Source organism: Bubalus bubalis, chromosome 18 (genome assembly GCF_019923935.1).
Source record: "Bubalus bubalis isolate 160015118507 breed Murrah chromosome 18, NDDB_SH_1, whole genome shotgun sequence".
In the NCBI taxonomy this organism is placed as follows: domain Eukaryota; kingdom Metazoa; phylum Chordata; class Mammalia; order Artiodactyla; family Bovidae; genus Bubalus; species Bubalus bubalis.
The window spans coordinates 39,664,974-39,678,012 of record NC_059174.1 but is presented as its reverse complement, the minus strand read 5'-3'; the positions used below and the strand labels follow the sequence as shown (position 1 = coordinate 39,678,012).

Here is a 13,039-nt window from a genome sequence, read left to right as displayed (position 1 = left end):
CTCCAATACTTTGGCCACCTCATGCGAAGAGTTGACTCATTGGAAAAGACCTTGATGCTGGGAGGGATTGGGGGCAGGAAGAGAAGGGGACGACAGAGGATGAGATGGCTGGATGGCATCACCGACTCAATGGACATGGGTTTGGGTGGACTCCGGGAGTTGGTGATGGACAGGGAGGCCTAGCGTGCTGTGATTCATGGGGTCGCAAAGAGTCAGACACAACTGAACGACTGAACTAAACTGACTGATGTGCACACACATATATATACATACATACAGACACACACATTAGCAAGAAACACATACATACATACATACATATATGTAAATATATATATACATACACACACACACTTTATCCATAACCATGCATCCACAGTTTACATAAACAGCTGACATACTGATAGCAATATCTATATGTAGCCATCTCTATCTCAATCTCTATGCACACACATATTTTTCAATAGTTGAAAATGAAAGCAAGAAAAGTTTGGAGAAAAATGATTTGAAAGAAGAGATTTTGATAAACGTTGTGAGGTTCTAAGGACTGAGGAGTTGTGAAAGGAAAGTCTGCAATGAATAGCTATTATAAAATATTCTGAAAATAATATAAAAACTGAAAATAAATTAGATTGCAAAATGCTCTTCCTAGATAAGTGGGAAATGTTCTTTGCTTAAGAAAATTTTTAAAAAGGCTTTCTAAAGGACTGGGGGAGGGGTTCTGTAGACGGTGACCCAGAAAGGGATAGATTAGGTAATTTAATTTCTTTTCTAACGTCTGCAATTCTAACACTTCGCACAGTGTTATTCACTTTCCGCTGTTTTCTATTCAACTTAAAATGACACTCCAGAGCTGTACAGAGTTTGTTCGGGAGATTGTGTTTGTTCTCTTCTCTGATTCAAATCCCCATGTGTTCCTTGATACCAAGGCCACAGAAACACCTTCCCATAGAAAGCCTGGCCCTGAGTTCGCTTTTTTAGGAATCCCTTAATCCCCACATTTAATCGGCATGAAAGCCACCTCCTGGTTTTGTAGAAAGTGCCCTGAGGAAGTCAGGAAGAATACAGCACAAGAACAAATCTGTTTACAGAGCACTTTCCTCTCCACTGAGTTTTAAGGTTCAGGTATTTAACCGTGTGCTTCACTGACATGATCAGACGGCTTCAGTGGATAAAACCAATTACCCGATTGAAGAGTCAGAGAGAGGGTAATGACTCCCCAGTTGGCTAATCTCCTCTGGGAGCCTTGGCAGCCACTTGGCACAGGTGGCTTGGCACAGTTTAGACGCCATTCTTGTAGACCATGGCACCTGCAGCACTAGGCATTGCAATGCTTAGTGTTTAAATACAAAAGCACGAAGAAGAAGTCACAAACTTACCCAAAATTTCACCAGATATTATTTCTCAGAGATCATATTTGGTAAAACATTAGTCCAGACATGATGAATGGATAAATAAAATTTTACAAAAATGGAATTAGACTAATTTATTTTAAAAATCATGTTTTCACTTTTAAAATTATGAAAAATTCTTATTTAAGAGATATTAATTGTAAGATCATGGACTCTGGAGCCAGACTGCTTGGGTTCAAATTCTGGCTCTGCCAGTTAGTTACTCTGTGAACTTGGGCGAAGTTGCTTGTCTTTCCTAGTCTTTAGTTTCTCCATCTATAAAACAGGAGCAGTAATAGTACCTAACTCTTTTCTAAGAGGATTAAATGAGTTAATATATTGGTGATATGTTCACAGCAGTGCCTGGCACATAGTGTAGGGTATATAAATGCCAGTTATTACATATCAGTGAACATCAACATTTTAGGAATCAGTGAACTAAAATGTACTGGAAAGGGCGAATTTAACTCAGAAGACCATTATATCTACTACTGTGGGCAAGAATCCCTTAGAAGAAATGGAGTAGCCCTCATAGTCAACAGAGTCCCAAATGCAGTACTTGGATGCAATCTCAGAAACAACAGAATGCTCTCCATTCGTTTCCAAGGCAAACCATTTAATATCACAGTTTTCCTAGTCTATGCCCCTACCAATAGTGCTGAAGAAGCTGAAGTTGAATGGTTCTATGAAGACCTATAAGACCTAGAGCGAACACCCCAAAAAGATGTCCTTTTCATCACAGGGGACTGGAAAGCAAAAGTAGGAAGTCAAGAGATACCTGGAGTTACAGGCAAATTTGCCCTTGGGGTACAGAATGAAGCAGGGAAAAGGCTAATAAAGTTTTGCCAAGAGAACACACTGGTCATAGCAAACACCCTCTTCCAACAACACAAGAGAAGACTCTACACATGGACATCACCAGATGGTCAATACCAAAATCAGACTGATTATATTCTTTGCAGCCAAAAATGGAGAAGCTCAATACAGTTAGCAAAAAACAAGACTTGGAGCTGACTATGGCTCAGATCATAAACTCCTTATTGCCAAATTCAGACTTAAATTGAAGAAAGTAGGGAAAACCATAGACCATTCAGGTATGACCTAAATCAAATCCCTTACGATTATATACTGGAAGTGAGAAACAGATTCAAGGGATTAGATCTGATAGACAGAGTGCCTGAAGAACTATGGACGGAGGTTTGTGACATTGTACAGGAGGCAGGAATCAAGACCATACCAAGAAAAAGAAATGCAAAAAGGCAAAACAGTTGTCTGAGGAGGCATTACAAATAGCTGGGGAAAGAAGAAAAGTTAAAGGTTAGGAGAAAAGGAAAGATATACCCATTTGAATGCAGAGTTACAAAGAAAAGCAAAGAGATAAGAAAGCTTTCCTCAGCAATCAATGCAAGAAATAGAGGAAAACAATAGAATGGGAAGACTAGAGATCTCTTCAAGAAAATTAGAGATACCAAGCAAGGGAACATTTCATGCAGTGAGAAAGAAAGTGAAGTTGCTCAGTCATGTTCAACTCTTTGCAATCCCATGGACTGTAGCCTACCAGGCTCCTCCGTCCATGGAATTTTCCAGGCAAGAGTACTGGAGTGGGTTGCCATTTCCTTCTCTAGGGGATCTTCCTGACCCAGGGATCGAACCCAGGTATCCTTCATTGAAGGCAGACGCTTTACCATCTGAGCCACCAGGGAAGCCCCAGAGGAATTTGAAAAGAGAGGCCCCTTGCTGTGCCATTGTTGCCACAATGCTGTGACTCAGATTCGAACCGAGGTTGCTGTGGCCACAACACCGAGTACTAACCACTGTACAATCACGGCCAGCTACTGGAGACCTATGTGACCCCAGGGACTATACAGTCCATGAAATTCTCCAGGCCAGAATACTGGAGTGGGCTGCCTTTCCCTTCTTCAGGGGATCTTCCCAACCCAGGGATCGAACCCAAGTCTCCTACATTGCAGGCAGATTCTTTACCAGCTGAGCCACAAGGGAAGCCCTCTTCATGCAAAGATGGGTTCAATAAAGCACAGAAATGCTATGGACCTAACAGAAGCAGAAGATATTAAGAAGAGGTGGCAAGAATACACAGAAGAACTATATAAAAAAGATCTTTATGACTCAGATAACTATGATGGTGTGATCACTCACCTAGAGCCAGACATCCTAGAGTGTGAAGTCAAGTTGGCCTTAGAAAGCATCACTATGAACAAAGCTAGTGGAGGTGATGGAATTCCAGTTGAGCGATTTCAAATCCTAAAAGATGATGCTGTGAAAGTGCTGGACTCCATATGCCAGCAAGTTTGGAAAACTCGTCAGTAGCCACAGGATGGGAAAGTGTCAGTTTTCATTCCAATCCCAAAGAAAGACAATGCCAAAGAATGCTCAAACTATTGCACAATTGCACTCATCTCACACACTAGCAAAGTAATGCTCAAAATTCTCCAAGCCAGGCTTCAGCAGTAAGTGAACCATTAAATTTCAGATGTTCAAGCTGGATTTAGAAAAGGCAGAGGAACCACAGATCTAATTGCCAACATCCACTGGATCATAGAAAAAGTAAGAGAGTTCCAGAAAAACATCTACTTCTGCTTTATTGACTATGCCAAAGCCTTTGACTGTGTGGATCACAACAAATTGTGGAAAATTCTTCAAGAGATTGGAATATCAGATCACTTTATCTGCCTCCTGAGAAATCTGTACACAGGTTAAGAAGCAACAGTTAGAACTTGACATGGAACAACAGACTGGTTCCAAATCGGGAAAGAAGTACATCAAGGCTGTATATTGTCACCCTGCTTATTTAACTTTTATGCAGAATACATCATACAAAATGCCAGGCTGGATGAAGCACAAGCTGGAATCAAGATTTCCAGGAGAAATATCAATAACCTCAGATATGCAGATGACACCACTCTTATGGCAGAAAATGAAGAAGAACTAAAGAGCCTCTTGATCAAAGTGAAAGAGGAGGGTGGAAAAAGTTGGCTAAAGCTCAACATTCAGAAAACTAAGGTCATGGCATCTGGTCCCATCACTTCATGGCAAATAGATGGGGAAACAATGGAAACAGTGACAGACTTTATTTTCTTGGGCTCCAAAATACTGCAGATGGTGACTGCAGCCATGAAATTAAAAGATGCTTGCTCCTGGAAGAAAAGCTATGACCATTCTAGACAGCATGTTAAAAATGAGGGACATTACTTTGCTGACAAAGGTCTGTCTACTCAAAGCTATGGTTTTTCCAGTAGTCTTGTATGGATGTGAGAGTTGGACTATAAAGAAAGCTGAGCCCCGAAGAATTGATGCTTTTGAACTGTGGTGTTGGAGAAGACTCTTGAGAGCCCCTTGGACTGCAAGGAGATCAAACCAGTTAATCCTAAAAATCACTCCTGAATGTTCATTAGAAGGACTGATGCTGAAACTCCAATACTTTGGCTACCTGATGCAAAGAACTGACTCATTTGAAAAGACCCTGATGCTGGGAAAGATTGAAGGTGAAAGGAGAAGGGGACGACAGAGGATGAGATGGTTGGATGGCATCATCAACTCAACAGACATGAGTTTGAGTAAGCTCCAGGAGTTGGCGATGGACAGGGAGGTCTGGCATGCTGCAGTCCATGGGCTTGCAAAGAGTCAGACATGACTGAGTGACTGAACTGAACTGACTATCATCCTTTTATGATCAACAGAATTGATAAGAAAGTGTGGAGAAGTCTAAGGTAAGTCTAAAATCTTTCCTTGGTGGATCTCCTCTCTTTAGAAGCCACTGAATTCTTTAGTCAATCGTAAGACTGGTAACTTCACTAAGATATATCTACCTGTTGAATATTCTACATCATTTTGTTCCAGGACAGGGTGTGGCCTTATTTTTTTTTTTAAATCTTAAAACAATATTTCATTTTTATTTTTGAACAGACAGGACAATGAAAACCATGTTAAGCCCATCTCCCCTCCTGTAACTCAAGTGAACTCTTTCCGTCCCCTGAGGCGATTATGATTACACAAGTGTCTTATCTGTCCCTGTATGAACATAAAGAGATTACATGAATATAAAATAACATGTATTCCCTTATTTTTTACATATATGATAGCATACTATGCACTCCTGTTCTGCACATTGCTTTTCCCACTGGGGGCTCACTCATCGGTGCATACTGAGCTGCCTCACTGTTTTTCAATAGCTGCATTTTATTCCAGCATAAAATTCTGCCATCATTTTCTAAGCAATTTCCTATGGACAGATATTGACTCCCAGTCTTTTGTTCTTATAATCAATGTTGCAATGAATATCCTTGTATATATATTATCTTGTATATTGTGTCTATGTCTATAGGATAAATTCCTAGGAGTAGAATGACGAGGTCAGAGGGTATGGGCATTTAAAATGTTGATAGCGAGAGCTCTACTGTCTTCCACTGTATACTTCCCCAACACGGTGCCTGTTTCTACATGCCCCCTAACATAGAGTATGATCCAATTTTTGCTCTTTACCAGTCTGATAGGAAAAAATGTGTTTCATAGTCATTTTAACTTGCATTTCTTCTAACATGAGTGAAGTGGGACATACTTTCGTATATTTAAGAGCTGTTTTCTGTTTGTGAACTCTGTTCATTTCTTTTGCCTGTTTTTCCACTGGGTTGTTGGTACTTTTCCTGTTGATTTGTAGAAGTTATTTCTAAAATTATATGTATTGCTTTTATTAAAGTTACATGTGCAAGTAATATAAAAGGTCGAACTGTACTACACGATTTATTACAAGAAACAGTTGTTCCTGACCCACTCTGGTGTTCCAACAGTCCCAAGGCCACCATTTCTCAATTCCAGTAACAGGATGGGTCTATGGAAGAGCTTTTTTGGTCAGAGAGGGGATGATCAGGCATTGCACACAACTCAGATAACCAGGGATTATTCTGACGTATTGACACTGACACAGGGCACATTAAATTCCCGGAACATTTTGATGAGTTTCTCTGCGGAGGAGCATTTATCTTTACGTCTTGGGATGAAAGCCCGCTGCCCATGTCTTCTGAGTGGAGTTGGTCAGGACAGCTGGCTGGTGCACACAGGGTCCCTTGTGTTCACAGCTGGTGCCTCTCAGCCCAGGCTACCTGGGCGGAAGGACTCACACTGCCTTGCCTCACTGGAGAATTTCCTATGCTTTACATCTTTGCCTTTTTGTCTACCCACTCCCCTCCTCATTCTATCTTATAGAATTTAAATCTCTCATGAATTGGTTACACCGACCCTCTTCTTTCATTTTATCATTCTGGGTGGCTTTCCTTTTGAACATTTCTACTTTTATCTTATTAAGATTTCAGGAGGGACAAGATGGGGTCTGACCTAAGATGGAGAAAACTGCTCGTGCCTGGATTTTCATTTTCTCATCCATTTGTTTTCCTCTGCTCTTCAGTCCACTCTTCATCTCCTCTTTGAACCCTTGTATCTTGTCCTTGAGCTCTTTTTAAAGACAGGTTATATCGTCTGTCATTTCTCTGAGACTGTAGAAAACTCCCTGTTTGTACTTTGTGTTTTTCTTCTTTGCACAGGTTCCCTCGCAGGAGGTTTTCATCTGCCTCTTGCTTATAATCATCTTCTCCTTTTATTTTTCTGTTCAAAGGCCTCAGCTGTTTCCCCCCTCCCAGCAGTCATGCTTGAATGAGACCCTAAAGAGTCAGTGAGGAAGGAAGGGCAGGGGAGGGCGGCGGTGCAGTCTGTCTGCAATACCCTCCCATCCAGTGGCTCATCCCCCACCTCCCACAAACACTTGTCTCCCCGAGCATGTCTCCATGTCTCAGTCATCTCCACTCATGTTCCACAGCAAACATCCTTCAGTCACAGGCTCCCTCTACCCTGCCTGCCCTTCCTGCCTCCTCCATCTCATTTCTCCATTAGCTGTCCCCCTGAGAGACTGAACACCATGGAGTGTGGGGCTGCTCTCTCCTTCAATCCTCTTCCCTCTGCAGCACCACCTGCTGCGGGGCCCAGTCATTCCCTCTGGTGTCCGCACGTCCAGCCAAGGATGGATGATCTCGTGGGACTGTTCAGGGAACACCACATCCCCAGACGGCGGCCAGGGGAGCTCACAGCCTCCTCCTGTGGCCTGGTTCCCATTTCTCAGTATCTGGAGATGTGCTGGCTGGTTTAGGGCCTGGGCTTTGAATTTTGGTCAAATTTGAGGGACATTAAGATCTTTCCTCTCATTGCTGGGAAGTCACTGTTTTCTAAAGATCAGTTTCATCATCACAGGCAGGAAAGGAAGGATCAAAATAGTCAGTGAGAAGTTCTTACACCATTAATAATAGCTTTACTACCAACTGATACCGAAATTTGACTTATTTTAGATTTTTCCTCTCTGTTTCCAAGATTCTTTACACTTTTTTCTGGACTGACATTTGGCAGTGCCCTGATACTATTCTCTTCCTTTATCACACACATGGCTCCCCGCTGGGAGTTAGGACATCCTCTGTCTAGTTACCTCAGGAGTTGAGGGCAGCAGGGATTTATCAGTCTCGCAGATAAAGAAGGGTCCACCTGTTGAGAGCACCACGTTCACAGGCAGCGTGGAAATGTTCTTTATGGCCAAGGGCTGGTATTCAGGTTCGAGGATAGTGTTAGGTTTCTGCAAAAAAAAAAAAAAAAGAGGAAACAAACCACAGTGAGCCTTTAGCAACAAAGGTCTGATATTCATTGTTAACAGCTGATTTAGCCTTCTCTCTGTTTATATCTATGGATGTATGGATTTATATTATCTCCATCTATCCACCCATCTATCTAAATATAGGTAATATGTATCTATATATTACATAGATTCATGTCTCCATGGTGTACCATACATTAACAAGGGATTGATATAGATGAAAATACAGGTATAGAATTGTCTATGTATGTATGTATCTATCTATCTCACTAGAAATGATCCTATGTTAAGCCAGAAAATACAGATTAGATTGTCTTACTTCCTTGTTACCTGGTTTAAAAAAACCCTATATAAGCCATGCCTCTGAATAGAACCACTACTACTGAAGCTTCCACAGCATCATAAAACAAAAGTTTAAAAAGTTAGTGGTATCTTAAGGAAGAATCCATGCACCACTATAATGAATAAAACATTTTTTCTTACACAATATTTTTTTCATGCTTAAAACACCCAATTTGCAAATATACTCACCTTGCTATATCAGAAATGCTCATAACTGTTTTCTATAAATTTTCCTGATAACCCTGGGAGAGGTGATTTAGAAGCACCTTTCACTCTGTTCGGAGAAGGCGATAGCACCCCACTCCAGTACTCTTGCCTAGAAAATCCCATGGACAGAGGAACCTGGTAGGCTGCAGTCCATGGGGTCGTGAAGAGTCGGACATGATTGAGCAACTTCACTTTCACTCTGTTAGATCAAATTTCATTTTTCAACTGGAGAAAGCATCAGAAATGGATCTTGAACTGGAAGTTTCTGTTCAGACTGAAGTTTTCTCCTTCTGACTCTGGGATCCACATTATTACTTGTGTATCTTGAAAAGGGGGTCCTTTAATATCAGTAGGAGGGGACCGGAAACCTTAGTCTCTGGCCTCCAACGACAAGCTCCCTCTCACTCCCTGTCTCTTCCAACAACTCTAGCTTATTTTTCCCAGGCCTCAATGTTTTGATTTGCTTTTTCTCCTTGTTCGAATTTAAGGTAAATCCTCCTGATTCCATGTTTTTCTGTTTCTGCTCTTTTGCCCAGCATAGTCTTTCCTCTACTGGGCTTTCTGAGGGAGCTAGGGTGACAAGTGTCCATGATGCCTTAGTCAGTTCAGGCTGCTGTAATGAGTATCACAGACTGGGTGGTTTAAATCGGCAGCCATTGATGTCTAATAGTTCTGGAGGCTAGCCAGGCCAAGATCAAGGTGTCAGCACATCCAGGGTCTGGAGTGAGCCTATTTCTTGGTGTATAGACAGCCGTCTTCTCACTGTGTCCTCACATGGCTGAGAGACAGATCATCTCCCTTGTCCCTTCTTATAAGAGCACTAATTCCATTCATGAGGGCTCCACCTCCATGATCTTATACTCTCAAAGCCCACTTACAACACTATATAAGGAATTAGGGCATCAACATATGAATTTTGGGGGGACACAATGTTCAGTCCATAAAGTTGGCTTGAGCCTTCTGCCTCAGTTGCACCCCACTAGCCCTTTGTGGATGCCCGAAGTTCCTTCAGTGTTCAAACCTCCCAAGAGAAGCTGCCACTGTTCCTCTCCCTCTAACATGGTGACATGGGTCCTGGGTTCACTGTGCACTCGCAGACTGCATATTACAAGTTGGGGAGGGATGGAGCAGCACCTTCAACCTTCCTCCCAGCCTGCTGTGTCACTGCAGGTAACTTTGAAGAGAAAAAGCCACACTCGGTTGTTTTGGCAAGAGGCCATTTAGAGGACAATGATGAGAAAGAGTCGATGCACAGAGAACCTGCTCTATTTTAAAATGACCCCTTCTGGCTTGTTTGTCTCGCCAAATATCAGCAGACAGGATTTGCTGCTGGACTTCATGAAGCAAACTGACTGCTAGTTTCAAATGACCTTTTCAATCCCACAGAGATGTGGTTTCATCTCTGTGGCTTATGAATGGTACAACAGTTCCACAGTAGATCAAAACTGAGGAAACGATTATAGAAAAATTCTTCTCATAGGCAGGCTTGGTATCATTAAAGTCTAATGTGCTAAATCAGATACACTGCCTTGAGCTGAAAACAAGGAGACAAGAATGGATAACTGGGTATTATGCAATTAAACCTGAATACCAAGACCTAACGGGTCTCCTGCACATCCTGAGTAATGAAGTCACATTTCTTCATTGCCCCTGATATGGATTCAATGTGAGCAGGAAATGAACAATGAAAAATACCATAGTGGGGCAGATTGCAAACTTGTGACATTTGGCAGGAAGTAGAGAAAAGCAAAAACAAACAGGGCCTTATGACTCAATTCATTTCTTAGTTCAACAAGTTACTGTCACATTCAAAATATTTGCTGTTTTATTCCAGTGATAAATCCAAACAAAAGACATTTAAACAGGAATATGGCTTAAGAAAATAAGGAAAAGAAAAGGAACACTATCCACACATGTGTATGAGCTTTGGGAAAAATAATCTAATAAGAAACTAAGCTGCATACACTGCAATGTCTTGCACAGAATAACTATTCAATAAATCTTCACTGAATTTTCTCTGAGTGGCTACATTTAGGGAAAATATGATGCCACCGAATTTCGTGCAGCTGTCACCAGTAAATATCCTTCCTGATTACTTTAAAAAAGGAAGAATTTAAAACAGCAATGAAAACTTGATAGCTGCAGCAGCAATTCTTGTAGTGTTTTCTTTGTGTCTCAGGGAGACTGTAAAGTCAGTTTTAGTTCAGCTCAGTCTCTCAGTCGTGTTTGACTCTTTGCGACACCATGGACCCACTTTTTGCGACCCCAAGGACTGTAGCACGCCAGGCTTTCCTGTCCATCACCATCTCCTGTTCCTTGCCCAAACTCAAGTCCATTGAGTCTGTGATGCCATCAAACCATCTCATCCTCTGTCATCAACCTCTCCTCCTGCCTTCAATCTTTCCCAGCATCAGGGTCTTTTCCAATGAGACAGTTCTTCACATCAGGTGTCCAAAGTATTGAAACTTCAGCATCAGTCCTTCCAATTAATATTCAGGACTGATTTCTTTTAGGATTGACTGGTTTGACCACCCTTTAGTCCAAGGGACTCTCCAGAGTCTTCTCCAACACCACAGTTCAAAAGCATCAATTCTTCAGCGCTCAGCTTTCTTTATGGTCTAACTCTAACATTCATACATGACTACTGGAAAAACCATAGCTTTGACCAGATGGACCTTTGTCAGCAAAGTAATGTTCCTGCTTTTTAATACACTCTCTAGGTTGGTCATAGCTGTCCTTCCAAGGAGCAAGCGTCTTTTAAGTTCATGGCTGCAGTCACCATCTGCAGTGATTTTGAAGCCCAAGAAAATAAAGTCGTTCACTGCTTCCATTGCTTCCCCATCTATCTGCCATGAAGTGATGGGACCGGATGCCATGATCTTAGTTTTCTGAATGTTGAGTTTTAAGTCAATTTTTTCACTCTCCTCTTTCACTTTAAACAAGAGGCTCTTTAGTTCCTCTTTGCTTTCTGTCATAAGGGTGATGTCATCTGCATATCTGAGGTTATTGATATTTTTTTGGGCAATCTTGATTCCAGCTTGTGCTTCATTCAGCCTGGCATTTCACATGATCTACTCTGCATAAAAGTTAAATAAGCAGCGTGACAATACATAGCCTTGATGTACTCCTTTCCCGATTTTGAACCAGTCTGTTGTACCATGTCAAGTTCTAACTGTTGCTTCTTGATCTGCAAAAGGATTTCTCAGGAGGCAAGGAAAGTGTTCTGGTATTCCCACCTCTTGAAGAATTTTCCACAATTTGTTGTGATCCACACAGTCAAAGGCTTTGGCGTAGTCAATAAAGCAGAAGTAGATGTTTTTCTGGAACTCTCTTACTTTTTCTATGATCCAACAGATGTTGGCAATTTAATCTCTGGTTCCTCTGCCTTTTCTAAATTCAGCCTGAACATCTGGCAGTTCTAGGTTCACATACTGTTGAAGCCTAGCTTGGAGAATTTTGAGCATTACTTTGTTAGCATGTAAGATAAGTTCAATTGTGCAGTAGTGCCGGGAGCCAGCATATTGCATACTGAGTGCATACTGCATATTGCATATTGAGTGCAGCACTTTCCACAGCATCATCTTTCAGGATCTGGAATAGCTCAACTGGAATTCTATCACTGCCGGGAGCAGGAGCTCCGCCCATGGCAAAGGTCATGAGGAAGGAGGCTCGGCACACGCAAAGGCGGGATCGAGCCTCAGGAGTCCCCCTGGAAATTCTCGAGCATCTACCCCCAAAACCTGCTTTGTGCTTTCACCTACACCTCTGACTTTATGGGGGGCTGCCCCCCACTACTCCTCTCTGAAAAAAGAGTTAGCTTACAGCTCCAGTTAATAATTCCTGGGTGTGACAGTGTTTCAACCTACAAACTCCTTTGGAAATCCTCTAGCCTGCCTGAATAGGTTTTTCCGGCCACATGTGATTGTTCAGAGCCTCCCAATTGTGAGAGGCAGGAGATGTTCTAAACTGTCTAAATGCAGATTCCTTTGAGTAGTTAAAAGATTGATTAGAAATTGTATTGGTGAAGGGTTTTTCACTTATTGGGCCAATGTTTGCTGCTAAGTCTCCATACCCCTTACCTACTGTGTCCTTGGCAGTGTATTGATTGATATAATGGGTGTATAGAAATGTAAGTAGTAGCCTCAATGTTTGTAACCTTGGACCCTTGAGTTAATTCTTTTCTTGATTGAGCCCACCTCACCTTTGCCCTATAGGAATGCAGCTTTGTCCAGTGCTTTTTTGGAGGCTGGTGCCTGACTTTGGAATAATCACCTTTAGAGAAAAATAAGTTTCTTAAAATGTTAACAGGCCTCCTGGCCAGAAGATGATGTCAATCACCTGAACTTTTGCATATGATAAGTTTGAAAGCCTGGCTTCGATTAGAACCAGGAACTGCTGTCCTTGCATGACTCCACCCCTTCCCCCATTATCCTCTATGCATAACTTAAGGTAT

The 13,039-nt window shown here is 41.8% G+C and overlaps 1 protein-coding gene across 2 annotated transcripts in view; it reads right to left on the bottom strand.

The window, feature by feature from the left end:
- HYDIN (HYDIN axonemal central pair apparatus protein) overlaps positions 1-13,039 on the bottom strand; it is a 420,256-nt gene that overhangs the window by 141,441 nt on the left and 265,776 nt on the right. For both annotated transcript variants that reach the window (XM_044932144.2, XM_044932145.2), the window contains exon 23: positions 7,876-8,019. In XM_044932144.2, coding sequence (XP_044788079.2) covers positions 7,876-8,019 — 144 coding nt within the window. The remainder of the gene's footprint in view (positions 1-7,875; positions 8,020-13,039) is intronic.